Raw genomic sequence first — 17511 nt, forward strand, 5'->3', positions numbered from 1 at the left:
GACTAACAGTCTGTCTTGTATAGGCACAAAGGCCGAGGAGCAAGCTGGCACCGACAAGACAAGGGAAGGTCTTCCCCCAGAGGCACATTCCTCTCCGTCTTTCTGCTGCACACCTGGACCAGGCTTGCAGGCTGCCAGACTCACTCCACCACCAGAGAGAGGAGCCAAGCCTATGGGAAGTGGGGAGGGACTGCCTGAGGCCCCGGCTGGTGGGCCTCCTTGTGAGCCCTGCATGCACTAGCATCTGCATTCCTCCCTCAGGGCATGGTGTCATCTCTGCATCAGGAATTTACCAGGAGGTGGAAAAGAAAAGAAAAAGCACCGAGCCTGAGCCCGTGTGTGTTCCTGGCCTAATGGGGTTCCTCCTGGCATCTGGCCCGCACAGGGTATGCTCCCTGGTGTGGGCACACAAGTTTCTTACCTACCTCTGACCTTCAAAAACCAACAGGTCTCCTATGCAAAGAAAGCTGCAGGCCTTGCTTGTTCTACAGACATTCACACTCTGGCTTCAGTGCTAAAAATAGTGTCCTTCCCCCACCCCCTTCCTCTCTGAACTTCCACCTGCACAGTGCTGTGCAGTACTATTGCTCTACAGCCAGGAGGAAGGCTGAGAACTTTGTGGCCCAGTCAACAGGGAGGCAGCAGTGTGTAAGTGCCAAGCTGGGGCTGGCAGCCAGGGGGCGCACTGCCCAGATGCTGCTCACACATTCTCTCCCCTGGGGTCCTGTGGCACATGTGATCACTAAGTTCAATTCACATAGGATTTTTTTTTTCTGCTTCTTGAGCTCCAGGATGTTATTTTTAGTAGAAGAGCTACTATAAATATTTATAAAGGGCAGTGACTGGAATGAAGTGAGAAGGCCCACAGCTGGCATTGCTTCATCCCCTCCCCACCTCTATAGACCCCTCCCCAAATTTTGATGTGCACGCAGAGCCATGGCCTGAACCTGTGTCCACACATGGATGGAGTCCCATGAGAATCTCCTCAAGAAGCAGTTGGGAGAACAAAGGGTGGATGCTGTTGCATTCCGTCCCCGTCTGTCTCTCTGCCTGACCCCCCTTTCTAGCAGGGGTAACTCAAGGCTGAAGTGGGAGAAGGGATACGAACTTGCTGAGTCAAGGTCCTCTGTGTCCTTACATACTATGTGTGACAGGCAGGTGCACCATGGGTTACTGCCACTGTGAGGGCAAAAGGAAAAATAGGAGTTGGGAGCTGGCTTCTGCTCGGCTGTTACAAAAACACTTGGCTCCCTGACACACATATGGTTGATTAGTAGGCAGAGCTAAGGACCTGGAGGGCCAGCAGGGGCTTGAGCACAGATAATAGCACAGAGAGGCTGCCACACTCAGGGAAAGGGGATCCGGGCTTATGAAATGCCGGGGGGCAAAGATGAAAATCCCTGTGTAGAAAGTTCTGGGGACACACTGCACACCCCAATGATGAAATTGACCAAGGGAGTGACAGCCTCCCAGACAACACCATGGGGTGCCTGTACTTTCCCCAGCCTCATTCTTCACACTCTGTGCCTGGGGACAGGACAGACTCCCACCTCCTGACTCCACACGAACTTCATGTTTCCCCCAAGGCAGCAAGAGACAGGATCAATGCAAAGTACCAGGGCTGCAGAACCAAACTTCTCTCTGCTGGTCTGGGAGGAGTGATGCTCACCTCCCTACAGGAGAAGCTGGCCACTCCTGGGCAAGGCAAGGGTCGAGGGCCAAGAACGGGGCTGCATTCGTGCCTCTGATACCAGCATCTGGGACATGATCTCTACCTTTGTTATACCAATTCTTGATTTCTTTTAGAGCTAGGAACCCATTATTAGCTAAGGCCCCTGATTTCTTGGTATCTGCTTTCAGACAGAATTCTATACTATGTCCTTGTCTCTCTAACCTGGAACATAGGAAACCATTCTATGGTGGGAACTTCCTTGTTAATTTTCCATAGCCACTTAATTTAATTTAGGCAGATGCTCTAGCCTGGGGAGTCAGGCCGCTCTGCAGTACGCTGGCCTGGATTGCTGCTTTAGGTGGCATGGGAGACCCAGATGCTCCCTGGGCCTTCTTTTGTGTATGTTGAGGATAAGATTGAGACTCTAACTGACCTGGAACTTGTAATCTTCCCACCTCTACATCTTGAATGGTGAGATTCCAGATGTGTGCCACCAGCCTGTGTCACCAATCTAGCCGTCCCGGGTCTTGAGGAAGCAACCGCCCTTCTAGCTCTGGTGCATGACCACAGCTGTCCTGAACTTCTGTTCTCACCTGCTGTTCCTTATCTACTGGTAGCCTCCTTCCCTGCACTGCCTGCTGCAGGTGCCCACCAGCTTTAGAGAGGAGCAGTTGCCATGGCAATGCCGAGTCATCTGAATCCCTGCTGCTGTGTCTGGAAGAGAAGGGCTCACGAGGAGCTGGTTGATGGGCTCCAAGCCTGACCACAGCTGATGCACTCTTCAGCAGGGGTCAGGTGTTTGGTTACAGCCGGAGTGTGGGAGGTGGGTGGCTTACCTGTCTCTGGAAGACCTCTGCAGTGGCAAACGACTCACACCCTCACAGGCTCTCAGGAATAGAGAACCCCCAGCCAAGGTTCTTAGGCCATCCTCTACCCTAGTAGTTCTCCAACTGAGCAGCATCTGGGTCTGCTAGAAGCCTTGTTGATGGCGCCAGTTTCTAAGCCAGTTGCTCGGGGCTGGAGCAAGAGCTTTGCAGTTCTGTGGAGTCCCAGGTGATGGTGGTGCTCCTCGACCTGGAGGTTATACTGCCAGCACCCACCCTGAGCTTTTATGAGAAGCAAACCAATTGCACCCATGCAGGGAAATACATTTTTAGTCAGGCAGAAAAGGGCCAGAGTCTGTTGTCTGTTGTAGAGGAAGATGTGTGAGGGGGAACTTCAGAAATCCCATTTCTTGCCTGGGGACTGGAAGAGGGTACTGTGTGCTGGAACCAGTGACGCCTATACTGCATTTCTCTCTCTCTCTCTCTCTCTCTCTCTCTCTCTCTCTCTCTCAGATTTATTTTTAGTTATGTGTGTCTGTGTATGAGTCTGTGTACATACACTTGAGTGTAGCTGCTCACAGAGGCCAGAAGGGGGTGCTAGCATTACAGGTGGTTGTGAACCACCCTTTGTGGATAAGACACCAAATACAGCTTCTTTGCAAGAGCAGCCATATTCTTAACTGCAGAGCCATCTCTTCAGCCTGGTAAACTGATTTTCTCTCTTGTTTTTTAATCAATAAACAGAGGGCCTGGAGAAATGGCTTAATTAAACATAATCAGTCACCACCTAACCCTAGCTCAGTGAGAGTCCTTAACCAGGTAACAGAACCCTGTCCCAATGATAGCTTATAACCATGGCCACACTATCAGTTGGATCAATAGTGTTGTGAAAGTGAGAGTAGGCTGATATATCCCATCCAAATCCATAAGTATCATGGGTGCCTATAGCCCCGATCTTCTGTTTGGTGCAATGGTTTCCCTGTGAGAAGCAGAACTTTAGATTCAGCCCCTGACTTGTAACTGGTGGGGCATCTCCCTCACTGGGCCTAAAGGCCACCTGTAGACACCAGGCTTATCACATAGGCCCAAAGACATCATCAGTCACTGGTGAAAAATGTGTCATCGCATACCAGGCACCAAACCCCGATGAGCAAGGTCAGTAAAGAATCAGTTTGTGTCCTGTGTCTGAAGCCAATAAGAGGCCTCACTGTAGTTCAAAACCCCCCCAGCCCAAGAATCCCATAGGACTCAGTCCTTTGTTTCCCACTGTCACCTCCTGAGAACAGGCCCTTCTCCCAGTTTGCACTGGGGACAATGAGACTTCCTACTACCACGCAGTCTCTGGAGCTGTGTCTAGGAGAGAACCCCCCTCTTTGGCCACTGCCTTTCTAGTGTTACCTCTCTGCGACTCATTGGTGTTTGGGTGCCTGGAAGGAGTGATACACCTTGGGCTACTGTGAACGAAGTCAAACAGTGAGTAACAAGCCACAGGTAACAGGAACAGTTCTGGGCCCAGAGATATGAATGAGCCAGGCACAGATAATGGCCATAAAATCTGATGGGATCCTCCACTTTCTGCCCTTCCTTTCCTCTTGGCTGCCAGTTGTGGTGGGTCCTGCTATCATTGCCTAAGCATTCATCCTTTACCGCCCCCACCCCAGCCTACCATGGAAACCTAGACCCCTGCTCCTAAGAGGGGACAGAGGCCCAAGGAACAGCAGGTAGAAGGGAAGGAAGCATGCAGCTGCGGATGGAGAACAGTGCTCCCTGTTCTGGAGGGTGCACAGGTGGCCTAGGGGCAACCTCACTCTTCCTGTACCTAGGCTCAGGTGATGGCTTCCTTTGTCCAGAAGCAGCTCGTTAGGTCTGGGTTTTGCCCTGATCACCATGCCCTAACTTGCATTGGAGACCTAGTCCCTTCAGTAGGTTGCCAAGCACAGGTGCTGTCTTCTCTGGCCCAGAAACTCTTATCTACCGCTCCCACCCCTTCACACCCTGCATCTTTCCCAGCCTAGCTCCTACACAGGGCTTCCTGGGGGCTGCTTGCTTCAAGGGGGCCGCTTATCTTTGTGCCCCTGAGAGAGTGGGAATTAGATTGGGGTCATCCAGAGGCCTCGGGCCAAACTTTGCACACTGTGGGGTTTAACGCTAACATAGTGAGGAGGGGCGCTGGTTTAACATTCTATTTGCTGAGGCCCCTACCCTGAGCAGCCCAGGGCCCCACCTGGTGCTTGCTGGACTTTTCCTGCCCCCCACTTTATGACTTGGGTCTTAATCCTCTCCTGTTCTGTTGAGATGAGACAGCTCTATGACAAGGTCACCTGGGCTGTGCTGTGCACACACAGCTCCCCTAAGAAAAGGCCTTCCACTTGTCACACCCAGGCACACCCTGCATAGGAACTCCACTTTCAGAGCTCCGTCCAAGCTAGGTCCTCTGCCCCGAGAGCACAGACAAGGCCAGCTGGATCAGACCGTAGAACTGCTGAGACGTTTATAAAGAGATGGGTCTAGTTCACTTGTCCTGTGCTTGCCTAGAATATGCCAGGCCACAGGTTCAACCCCCAGTGCCTAAATTAAAGCCATCTGGGCGGGGAAAGCGAGTTCAGGTGTAGTGGCTCACACATGCATTCCCAGCAGTGTAACAGAGATGGGGATTGGAGTGAACTCACTGCCAGGCGAGGTTCTGTACAGCCTTATCCAAAGCAATAACGAAAAACACGAATCAGTTCTTCATGGCGACTCTGGAAGAGGAATGTGTGTTGGTTGGGCTGATGGGTGTCACTCACTGACCCGAGCAGGTGGGAGTCTTCCAGGGGCTTTTCTCCGAGGAAAGAGGAACAGTGTACACTTGGTGCCTGCCGTGTGCAGGTGTGTTTACGTATGCAATCCATTTGCTCACAGAGCTGCCATGTTAGGTTTATCCTTCTGCAAAGCAGCAGGGCTCAGAAAGGTCAAGTGTCTTGCCTGAGATCACACAGGAAGAACAGGCCCCATCTGTGTGCTTGACTGATGGCCTGTGAACTAGACAGCTGCTGCGGCAAAATGTGGGCAAAGTTTCAAGAAAGATAGAAGTCTCAAGTTTAGTTGAAGGAGCAGGGAAGGGCTTAGGGGAAGAAATACTTAGCAGGAGCCTTGATGAAAGCTGGTATCATTAGCCCAGTTGGTACAGTGTTTACCTAGCATGCAAGAAAGCATAGACTGGGCATGATGGTGCACACCTGTAATCACAAAACTGGGGAAATAGAGGCAAGAGGGTCAGAAGTCTAATGTCATCCTTGGCTACGTAGTGACTTTTAAGGCTAGCCTGGGCTACCAGAGACCCTGATTTAAAAAAAAAAAAAACACAATGAAAGCTCGGCTTTATGCTATGTGCATAAAGCACTCTGGAAACTGAGGTAGAAGGGTTGCAAGTTCAAGACTGGCCTGAGCTATCTAGTAAATCCAAGACTAACCTGGGCCACTTAGTAAGACTCTGCCCACCCCCGTAAAGAGAGAGATGAGGATAGAGAACTGACTCAGCCATTAAGAGCACTGACTGCTCTTGCAGAGGATCTGGGCTGGATTCTTATCACCCTTGTCGCGGCTCACAGCCATTTGTAACTCCAGTTCCAGGGAATCTGATGGCTTCTTCTGGCCTCCCTGGCATCAGGTAGACAAAATGCCTGCATGCATAAAATAAAAAGCTGGGGGATGGGAGGGCTACAGTGGAGTATTAGCTACTCAGAATTGTTAACTGTTTAAATCTTAAAATGGAAAATGTCTTGCCAGGCAGTGAGGGCGCACGCCTTTAATCCCAGTACTCGGGAAGCAGAGGCAGGCAGATCTCTGTGAGTTTCAGGATATCCAAAGCTACACAGAGAAACTCTGTCTCAAGGGGGAAATATGTGGATAATGTCTCAATTTCTAATGCCACCCCCAGACATACCCTTCAGTGCTCTCCAGTCCACTTAAACTCAACATGGGTCTGCCACAGACGACTGTGTTCACTCTTCCTAGATATGGACCCAGCGATGCTAACCCCAGCAAGAAGGGAAGGGAGAAACGACAGCCTTTCTGCACCCATTCAGTATACTTGCTGGCAGTGTTTAGACTGAGTCCTGATACTGTCCCAATAGGCACTGTGAATATCATCATCCCCCAGGGACCAATGAAGCAACTCCAATAGGGATGCTGTCTGGGGACCAAAGGGTGACAATGTGAACCTCAAAACTCTCCAGAGGCAGATCTAGCCCCAGGGGGCACTGCCTTCTCTTAGTCTGTCATAACAACAGTCCTAGTAGACTGGGTGACTATGAAGGGTGGCTTGTCCAGCTCACCACTCTCAAGGCTGAAAGTCCAAGATCAGGCGGCAACTGTCCAAGGCCTCCTGTTACTTCATATGTTGGTGGAATAGCTAGAGGGCATGTGTTAACAAACCACAAGGGGCAGCCCTTGCTTTCTAACAAGGAACTCTTGCAGTAACTAATCCAGTCCCCCCAGAGAGCCCATTAATCCCTTTTAGCAATCCGGATCACCTCTTAAAGGTCCACAGCCTCTCTGTGCTGTTCCACAGGGAACCAAGTTTAAATGTGTATTTCAGAGGAGGCAAGGTATGTTCAAACCATAAAGTGCCTCGATACCCAATAGACATGGATACGCAGAACCTTGATTCCTTTCCTATACCATTCCCCCAAAACAGGAAGAGGTAGAGACTGTCAGACCCAGGTGCTTTCTCTCTGGAGTCACTGCATCGGGGAACCAGTAGGTCAGTGTAGGCCTCGTCCCTCACTCCAGTTTCTCAGGGCAGAATGGGAAAGTCTTAGGGTCTTAGGTTCCTCTGAGAGATTACTGGGCCTGACTGTAAGGGGATCTCCAGATTTAATCAGTCTAAGCAGTTCCCACTGTCACGTGAGAGGCAAACCAGAGCATCATAGAACTTGACAGCTCAGGAAACCGAAGCCAAGGCCACACATGGGCCAGGGCCACCCAGAGGGGTTGGAGGAGCTCCCTAAAGGGCCAGTGGTGCCTTCCAAACTCCTGTCAGCGTGCATCATGGCAACTGGTCCTGATGCAGGAGAGAACCCTGGATAGGGGACCGGGTGGCAAAGGCACTCCTCCAGAACACTGTACCCAGCCTGAGGCTGTGAGCATCTGCCCTCAGTTCTTGCCTCCCTAACGTCATGAAAAGCCCCATGACTTCCAGAGAGCAAGTACCAGGCTTTCCTACTACCAGAGGCTGACATTCACGTCACAGGTCCCCCAAAGATGACATTTATCCTAGAATTGTCCTGTCCGGTGATTAGTCTGAACTTAGCTGACGAAACGAAGAGGGTCCCCCTGCCCTGTGCTTGCTTACAGTCCCCTGCAAGAGTAGGTAAACGGACAGGGCCTAGTACACTGCCCCCTACAGTGATGATCAAGCCCTGTGGGAAGGAGGCAACTGGGTGGGAATCAGACAAAACGACACCTGCTCATGACCAAACCAGGACATAGAAAAATGCCAAGGGAAGAAGAGTCAACTTGGAGTAAATAAACAGTGGCACCATCTGAGAGAGTGCAGCCGTAGGACCTCATTCCGTTACATGCTGCTCAGATCTTCTAGCATCTTTATTTAAAAACAAACAAACAAACCAAAGAAATCATTTTTTGAAGTAAAACATTTCCTCCTGGAGGAAACTTGGCTTCCCTGGCTCTTGCCTTTGAAGCTTTGCTGCCACTACCCTCGCTGGCAAGGCTCTGAGGTCCCTTTCAGAATGCAGGCCTGTGGTGATGTCAGCGTACCCCAGCTGCTTTCAATTAAACCCCTTGAGCTGAAGAGCAAATGGCTTTGCGAGTTGATTTTCCAAAGGGTCAATCTTATTTTGAACCAACGTGTCAAAACAAAATCAACTCAACCACAACACATACTAAGCAAATAAATACATCTCTTCTCAGATTCCCTTTACAAACTACACATGTGCAGCAAGAGGCAGCGTGCGGCTCAGCCCTCGGAGAGAAAGGATGGGGTTCTGTTTCAACTCCTCTGAAGCAGGGGGCAGGAGCTGGCAACACAGCCGAGCCTGGCTTTGGGGTCACCTGTGACGATGCTGGCACAGCACTGGAGGCCGCCTAAAGCAAAGGCTGGGCCCCGCCTGCGTGAGCCTTTACCCTGGTCACCGGTTGTGCCAACTGGGAAGGATACATAACCTACGGAAGTGGGTGGCAGAGGCCAGGAAGGGCGCAAGTGAACCTTCAGAAAGTAGGGTACTAGTGTCTGCACTCTTGGTATCGTCTTGCTGCCGTCTGCTGCTGGGAAGAATGCTTGGACACCGCACGGCAAGTCATGTGGTTTCCCATCAGGCTAAGGAAGAAGATACTGCTTTGTAGCTGGGGTCTACGTTACAAGGTAGTATGAGGGGGCCCAGAGTTGTTTATTTCTGTCTGCCAAGGAGGGTCTTTTCAAAAACAACATATTTCTAATGGTGAGCTGTCAAGGGGTTTTACAAGACCCAGACTTCCAAGTTTCCTTCAGGAACATCACACTCTGTAGCTCTGCTGCCCCTTCAGTTCTACGTGGCAACCAGCCTGCTGCTCTTGGATGTCCCCACACACACCTCCATAAACACCTTGTTGGCATGAGTCCCGGGGCAGCTGCTCAGGGTGCTCCACCAGCATCCTGTATCCTTCAAGACCCTCTGACACAGAAAACCTCCCTCACCAGGCAGCAGCCCAGAGATGGCCACCCACTGAGAACCCCACTGACCACATCAATGCACCAGAAACATCCATACCCACAGGCATCCTGCCCTTGTCCTGAGGTCACCTCTGCAGAGTCAGAGCGGCCTGCTGCTGAGTCAGACAGCACTCTGCCCCAGTCAGCTGCTCCTGGTGCCGCCTGCCGTCCCCATGCCTTCTGCTGCCATTGCCGAGGCTGGGGAACTCCAGTGGCAAAAGTCCCGCACCCCTAATATACATGCAGATCATGTGATTCCGCTCAGTATAAAATTTGCATAGGTCTTTGTCAAGAGGGTGGTATTCCTGGAAGTTGCGACCTCAGACTCCCCTACGGTGATGGCAGGCCTGGAATGATCCACTGGGGTGGCCCCACCAGAACAGAAATAAATAAATAGACAGGCAAATAAATAAATGAAAGAGATGACTTAGAATTGAAGAAGCTTGTAATGTCCATACTAGGAAGGATGAGGCAAAAGGATCACACAGTTGGCTGCCAGTCTGAGCTACAGAGTGAATTTCGGGTCAGCCTGGACTATAGTGTTGAGACCATCTCAAGACAAAAAAAAAAAACAAAAAAACAAGGAAGGGGTGTAGGTAAAGAGGTCATGGTCATGAAGTTACCAGCCAGCCTGGCCTGTATCTCCTGGACAGTTCAAGTGTCCTACTTTCTTCTCAGCTCACCCTTGCAGACCCCTGGGGCCCTGCAGTTTTGTACCATGAGTTCTATTGTCTTCCAGAACCCAACAAGCTTCCCAGGGCATGCTGGGTTTTTTTTTCAGATATATATATATATATATATATATATATATATATATATACACATATATATATATAATGTCTATAACTTACATACATATAAAAAAGTAGATTAAATTTCTACCTGTTAGCACTCATGAAATGATATACTAGTGTCTGACAAAGTTTACAAATAACAATACTATTTTATTGCTTTAAAAAAAAGGATCCAGAGCTGGAGAGGTGGCTCATGGGACACAGCCCTTGCTGAATAAGCATGAAAGCCTGAGTTTGGACCACGGAGCCTACAAAAAGGGCTGAGTGTAGCCTTACACTGGCCTGTAACCCCAGTGCCGTGGAGGACAGAGACAGAAAGATTGCTGCCAATTTAGCTCCAGATTCAGTGAGGCTTGTCAAAGGGATAAGGGGAGTGGTGGAGAAAGACACCTGACATCCTCTGGCCTCCATGAACAGGCACACACACCTGCCAGCACACACGTGTATCATATGTACTTCTTATACTATATATATGTACATCATATATTCATACACACACAAAGAACTTTTTAAATCCACCTGCCATCAGCTGTCTTCCAGAACAGTGTCCCAGACAGTGCAAACTTGCTTCACTGCCCACACAAGGAGACAATCACGGAAGGATGCTATAGCACCGACCCCTGCCTAGTAGCTCTTAACAGTGGGTGACAGAAAGGCCCATCACCAAGTCACCCAAACTGCAATTTTTTTCTTTTGTGATTGTGGCTCCTGTATCCAAGGACCTCCTAGGATCTCCTCATACCTGACCTGCATCTGCTACTAGACCTGGTTTTCCTCCTAAACTTACTGTCCCTCCTCCTGTGCCTGGCACCCTATAGGCCCTGTGTTAGTCTCCTGGCCCTGCTCCTGCCTTTGCTCACAGGGGACTTCACTAGTGACAGCAACTGCACCTCTCCTGGCCTGGCTGGGACCAGCTCCTGGAGGTCCTTCCCTGGCCTCTCCACTTTGGCCCCTGACTTGGGGGGCGGGGGGTCTGCGGAAAACATGGACTCTGAGCTCCTGGGCTTTGTTCTGTTTTTATTCTTTGAGACAGTGTCTCATGTCGCCCAGGCCTGCTTCGAACTCCTGATCCTCCTGCCTCCACCTGCAAGGGCCACAAATACGGGCATATGCTAGCACACCTGGCTTTTGTTTTTGTTCTGTTACTGTTTAAAACAAGATAATTGTTTTTATTTTATGTGTGTGTGTGTGTGTGTGTGTGTGTGTGTGTATCTATCACAATACATATGTACCACATGCATGCAGTATCTGTGGAGGCCAGAAGAGGGAATGACATCTCTTGGAGCTAGAGCTAAAGGCAGTTGTAAACCCCCGACATGGGTGCAAGGAACCAAACGTGAATCCAACAAAAGCAGGAAGTGCTCTTAACCACTGAGCCATTCCTCCAGTCCTTTGTTTTTGTCTTTTGAGACAGTCTAATGTAGTCCAGGCTGACCTTGAACTCTTGATCCTCTACTTCCCAAGTACTGGCATCACAGGCTGGTGGCCGCCACACTGGCTACACACCTGCTTTTGATTCCCAAAGCTTTCCAGAGTGTTTTACCTCTGCACAGACAATGAAAGCAATTCCAACCTGGACCATTCGGTTAGGGCTGTGCTGGACGCCCAAGACCTGGAGTGGTGCTGGGAAATGTGGCAGATTACTATACAGTCCTTCCTATTCGCTAGTGTTTATACCACCCAGATGGTTCCAAAAGTCAAGGACACTGAGCCCTGGCCAGGCCCCTCCTGGCTCAGTCAGGAGGTTGCAATGGTGGCATATGGACACCTGGCACTGTGGGAGCCATGCCAGTGCCAAATGGCTGAGAGTCACCAAGCTGGCAAGCATAGTCAGGCTTGGAGAGCTGGTTCATGTCCCCCATAACAGACACATGAGGACTACCTTCAGAGGCTAGAGGGTGGGGTCCCCAAGTGCCAAGCCAAACCTCTGTTTACTGCATCTTCACACAGCAGGAAAGCCCATGTCTGGGGAGAAAGGCTGGCGCTGGTCCAGGAGAGCCAGGTCAGGTGTCCCACAGAACTCAACCATCGCTTGCTATATGCACACTCTCCTCAGGGCCTAACAGCTCCCTCAATATATAGGTTTTTTTTTTCTTAACCCCAAGTCTCTGAAGAACCAAGGTCTTGTCTCAGAGGACAAAGGGTTATTTGCCAGTCTGGCGACGACCTGCTGTGAAGTTTACCCTTCGCCAAGGATGCTGGACCCTGCCTACCCTGGGCACAGACGAGGGTGGGGACATCCTCATCCATTTAACACTGAACAGATACTTTGTGAATGTGGGGGGGGGGGGGGCGCCGAGGTCACCACTCGGGACCAGTCTGTTCTCCACCTTATTTCCTGAGAAGTCTCTCACTGAAGCTGGCGCTCACCTTTTCGGTTCAACCAGCTAACCAGCAAGCTCTTGGGATCTACCTGTCTTCCCTGAACCCTGTGGTGATGTTATAAACGTGCTGCCATGATGGCTCTTTCTTTAGGTTCTGGGGATCTGAACTCAGGCCATCAGTCTTGTGCCACAAGCGCTTACCAAGTCTCCCCAGCCCTGAACAGATATGCCGCCTCCTTCTCTCTCCCTCTCCCTTCCCTCTCTTTCCATCTCTCCTCCTCTCTCCTCTTACCTCCTTTTCTTCCCCCTGCCCCTCTCACCCTCTCCTTTTCTCCTACCTTTCCTCTCTCTCCCTCCCCTCTCTCCCTCTTCCTTCTTTGCTTCCTCTCTCTCCCCCGCCCCTCCCCTCCTGCTCCTATTTCCTCTTTCCCTTTCCCCACCCTGTTTCCGCTCTCTCTCTCCTCCCTCTCTCCTTATTTTTCTTCTCCTCCCCTCTCCTCTCAGACAGGGTTCTATGTAGCTCTGGCTGACCTGGAACATACTGCGTAGACCAAGCTTGCCACAGACTTGCTCAAAGTAATTCTCCTGCCTCAGCTTCCTGCGTACTGGGATTACAGACATGTACTACTGTGACGCCCTGCCTTAACAGCTTTGAGTACTTGTTATGTGCCAGGAATAATCTAGGCCCTAGGAAACTACAAAGTAAGTATATCTTTAGGAAGCATTTGACTTCTGTGTAGGCTATGGTCAGTAAAGCAACTATGCTGGCAAGAGGTGAAAAGCATTTGGGGGAAGAGCAGCAGGGGGAACTCCTATCTGCGGTCTCTACACTGGTGTACAGTAACCGGCTACTTTTTCAGATGAACAAAAGAAACACACTTGCCAGGTGGTGGCAGCATACACCTTTGATCCTAGCACTTGGGAGGCAGAGGCAGGCAGATCTCAGAGTTCGAGCCTGGTCTACAGAGTGAGTTCCAGGACAGCTAGGACCACACAGAGAAACCCGCTCTTGGAAAACAAAAAAGAACGCACACACTCTTCCTTGGCAGGAATGTCTGCTCCCCCTCTAAGTTCAGGACGATGCATGACAACCCCAGCATGCCCCTCCCAGGTGGCACACTGGGAAAGCTCTCTGGGCAACATCCCCTCCTTCCTGTTGCTTCTTTGCCTTACATGACTCTCCCCTGGGTCTGGACACCAGGCCTTTGCTGAGTGCACTGGAGGCTTCTCTGCCTTTGGTGGTGACCCTCCCCTGCGTCTGGACACCAGGCTGAGTGCACTGGAGCTTCGGTGGTCGGTAGTTTGGATTTTTCCATCCTTCGCAGACACCTTCTCCAGTGACAAATGTTTTCAGTTCCCCATCACTTCTAATTCAGAGTTGACTTTCTATCTGGAACAAGAAAAAGATGTCCTGGAAAGTTATACCTTCGGGACTTACCTCCACAACAACCAAACACAGGCAAGTAATAGTCCCCAGCTATCCAGAGTACCCCACCATCCCCTGCCCAGACCCCTGGATCATCTGCATTGGTCTGGGTATAACCTCGGTCTGGTGCTCCAGAGCAGGGGCTGTGTCTCTAGAGTGGAACCCTGTACACAGCTCCAGGCACCAGGCACATCCTCTTTCTCCACAGTTATGTCTCAGCTCTGCCTCTGTCTCCGAGCTCCTCCGGGGCAGGCAGGTCCAGATCTGCACCAGCCAGGGTCCTCCAGTGTCATCCCATCCCCAGAGAGTGGACACTTAGCCGTCAGCCGTCAGAAAGCCCCCATGAGTACACCTGCCCTGGCTCAGTACTCAGGAGCAGGGGTGAAAGATGGAAAGGGGAGGGTGTGGGACCTACCCCAAACCTGAGCTGCCAGGTGGCCCCCACATGGTATGTCAGCACTGGTAATGCTGAGGCAGGAGGATTGTCTCCAAAATAAATAACACGAAGATAAACGAACATCTCTTTTAAGTAGGTCCCACCAGGGATTGTTCTCATGTGTCAGTTCGTGAGGTTTTTATAAACGCATGACAGACAAATGGGAAACTTGGTTAATTATAGACTTAACAAATTGCCTTTATTAAAAAGAAAAAAAATCATAAAATTAGGATTGTCCCCGAGGAGTGAACACAACCACAAATGCTCTCTTCACGGCAAGTAAGCCAAGCTCCTCCCTCTCTGTCTGACCACGTCTCCCACCACAGGTCCTGTGGGCCTGTCACCTCGCTAGCCTGAGCCCAGCCAATCAGAAGTCAGCCTCGGGACATTTCTGATGTCCCGCCTGCTCCGAGACTGACAAATGCATGCTCCGCCCCCACCCGCGCCACCTAGAGGGTGAGGAGCGCAGGTGCGGCGTCTGCGCAGACGATGCAGGGTCAGGTCCTAGGTGGATCTCTGCGGGTAGGCTGTGTGGGGTGCTGCGGTGTTTTTCTGGAGGGGAACTGTAACCAGCGCCGTCAGCCTTGGTACTCAGCTAGTTGTGTTGTGAATTATATCCCCGCTTTTTATATTTTCCTTTAAAAAAAAAAATTAGATAAGGGAAAATTGGCTCAGAAAAGTGACCAGAGAGCATTGTCCATTTTTTTTTTCTTGGCCTGTTACTCACTGCGTAAAACAGACTGACCTTTAACTTGCAGTAATCCTCCTGCCTCTGCTTCCCAAATGCTAGAACTGCAAGCATGTGCTACCGCACCTAGCCTCCGAAGCTATTTTAAATGCTCCATCACTTCTATGGACACTGTGGATGCCTGGAATGTGGATAGGGTGGCAAACCCCCGCACACCCCCGACCCCCATCTTCACTCACCTCCTACCTCCTTCCACTTTACCTTACTAGAGGCACGCAGGAGTGTGCCCAGACCTTCAGATGGGCCAGCCAAGGCATCTTCATACTGGAGGCCCTCAGGTTATACCAGACACAGAACTGAAACAGCCAGGATTCACTCTGCTACCAGTTCCTATTCTAAACGGAAGGCCCAGGGATACAGATGTTTCCCTTGATTAACTCGATGATCCTCAGGAGGGTAAGCTATCACTCACACCATGCCACCCTGGCTTTGGGCAGTCCAGATGTGAGGGGGTGCACCTCAATATGATGGGACAGTGTCAGGAGAGCTCCTTATATTTTTATTTTTTGATTTTTTGGGACAGGGTTTCTCTGTGTAACATCCCTGGTTGCCCTGGGACTCCCGCTGTCGACCAGGCTGGCCTCGAACTAATAGAAATCCTCCTGTCTCTGCCTCTACTGGTTTTAAAAGTGGGTGTCACCACTGTCTGGCTGAGGAGGTATTCTTTATTGAGTGTCTACAAGGAGCAACAAGTCTTAGGATTCTGGATGGGATAGCAGCTGCCCCCAACCCCAAGAGACTTGTTTTAGTCGTGAAATATTGTACACCAGTTTTACACAAAGGAAAATACCCCATTAGAATCTTCCAATCACACAGCTCTGCTTTTCTTGTCAGAGAGAGAGAGAGAGAGAGAGAGAGAGAGAGAGAGAGAGAGAGAGAAAGAAAGAGAGATCATGGTGGAGGAGAGAAAGGCAGAGAAATGCCCCCTGAGACGTGGGAGGAAGTCTGCCATGTTAGGATTTAGAGAACTCCTAAATCAGGCCTCTCCCTGTGGATCTGACACCTGTTTTGGAAACTCCTGCTTGGCCAAGGGAGGAAGTCACAGAGGGAGTCATAGTCCCTGCTTAGGGTTGCCTGAGAACAGAGATCATATCAGTCATGACCCCAAGAGATCCACTCAGCAGGGGCTCAGTAGACTGAAGTAAGCCACACCCAAAGGCTACTGGAAGTAGTCCTGGGATCCAGAGGCCTCACCCCTGAAGTACCCAAGTTAGCCCTGGTAGAACCAGCAGAAATTCCAAGATCCAAGACCCCCACCTGCCCCCCACACCTTTACTTCTTGGGCCTGAGGCTCCAAGCCTCCAGACTCTGAACCCCCAAGGCCTGTTTTATGGAGCCCACCAAGGCAGGCACAGGGAAGTACAGGAGGCTACAAATTTCTGATCTGATGTCCAGCTCTAGTGTTACCTAGCAACCAGCCTGGGTTTTCCTCCAGATCTTGTGTCACCTTCTCACCTCTTCCTGGCTGCCTCTCCCCCGGGGCTCCAGGCACCTTAGCTCCTGGTTTCTGGTTCTGTGGAATGAAGACTTAGCTTCCAGTGAGGCCCCGGTGCCTGAGGCAGTCAGCGTTTCTAGGTGCTGCTGGGATTCGAAGTGCCTGGAACACCAGGAGGAGGAACAGCAAGGAGAGGCTGTCTTAGACCTGCCAGGGAGGGACAGAGCTGGGAGCGCTGGGCCTTCTGGAACCCTTTGGTTATCTCCTGTAGGCTGCAAGCTCAGGTCTGGTCCTGGCGCTGGAACTGACCCGCCACCAAGAACTCCCTGGGCCTAGTAGCCTCTTCCCTAGAATGGATATTTGCTGTTTGATGTTTTACTCTTTAAGATTTTTGTGGGGGGCGACCTGCCGCCCCTCGCCCGCACCGACGAGTCGGCACGGCTGTCCAGAGCGCCATGTCGGGTTCCTCTAGCGTCGCCGCCACGAAGAAGGTGGTTCAGCAGCTCCGGCTGGAGGCCGGGCTCAACCGCGTGAAGGTTTCCCAGGTAGCTGCAGACTTGAAACTGTTCTGTCTGCAGAATGCTCAACATGACCCTCTGCTGACTGGAGTGTCTTCCAGTACAAATCCCTTCAGACCCCAGAAAGTCTGCTCCTTTTTGTAGTCCGCTATCTTGAGGTTTCTTAAACCAGTGGCTATTGAAGAGAACTAGATCTGGAGTCTGTACAGAAGCTTCTCTAACGCGTGCCATAATACAGTCTTTGCTTGTCAATCCTTAACGTCTACCTCTCTGAATCTTCATGGATTTCTGTTTCACAAGGTTTAACTATTTTATATACACTGGCTGTAGCGTACAATAAAACAGCATACAAATTTAAAAAAAAAAAAAGATTTTTGTGGGGCCCACCACCCAACTCCCAGATAAGTCATACACAGAGGCTTATTCTTAGTTATGAATGTCTAGTTTTTAGCTTAGCTTGGTTTGCTTCTTCCCAGTTTTTCTTCATTTAAATTATTCCAACTACCTTTTGCCTCTGGGCTTTTATCTTTCTCTATTTCTTTATACCTTTCTTTCCTTCTTGCTCTGTGGCTGGCAGTGTAGCTGGATGGCTGACCCCTGCTGACCCCTGCTGACCCCTGCTGTCCTCTCCGTGTTCTCTCCT

At 50.7% G+C, this 17511-nt stretch overlaps 2 protein-coding genes across 2 annotated transcripts in view; both read left to right on the forward strand.

Moving 5' to 3' along the window:
- The window catches only part of Dtnb (dystrobrevin beta), a 201445-nt gene extending 201114 nt beyond the window's left edge, over positions 1–331 (forward strand). The window contains 2 exon segments of the mRNA XM_085691200.2: positions 24–77; positions 80–331. Of these exon segments, the coding sequence (XP_085547326.1) occupies positions 24–77; positions 80–198 (173 nt within the window). The 3' untranslated portion in view covers positions 199–331.
- A 16401-nt stretch (positions 332–16732) lies between these two features.
- Positions 16733–17237, forward strand: LOC125402030 (guanine nucleotide-binding protein G(I)/G(S)/G(O) subunit gamma-5). The gene has a single exon (XM_085691199.2). It carries the CDS (start codon positions 16806–16808, stop codon positions 17010–17012), a length of 207 nt encoding a protein of 68 aa, XP_085547325.2. The 5' UTR covers positions 16733–16805; the 3' UTR covers positions 17013–17237.
- The last annotated feature ends 274 nt before the right edge of the window (positions 17238–17511 follow it).

This window comes from Myodes glareolus, chromosome 6 (genome assembly GCF_982192425.1).
Source record: "Myodes glareolus chromosome 6, mMyoGla1.1, whole genome shotgun sequence".
NCBI lineage: Eukaryota > Metazoa > Chordata > Mammalia > Rodentia > Cricetidae > Myodes > Myodes glareolus.

Bases quoted from the DNA above. Each gene is read 5' to 3' on its own strand.
- LOC125402030 (XM_085691199.2), top strand. From the start codon at position 16,806: ATGTCGGGTTCCTCTAGCGTCGCCGCCACGAAGAAGGTGGTTCAGCAG.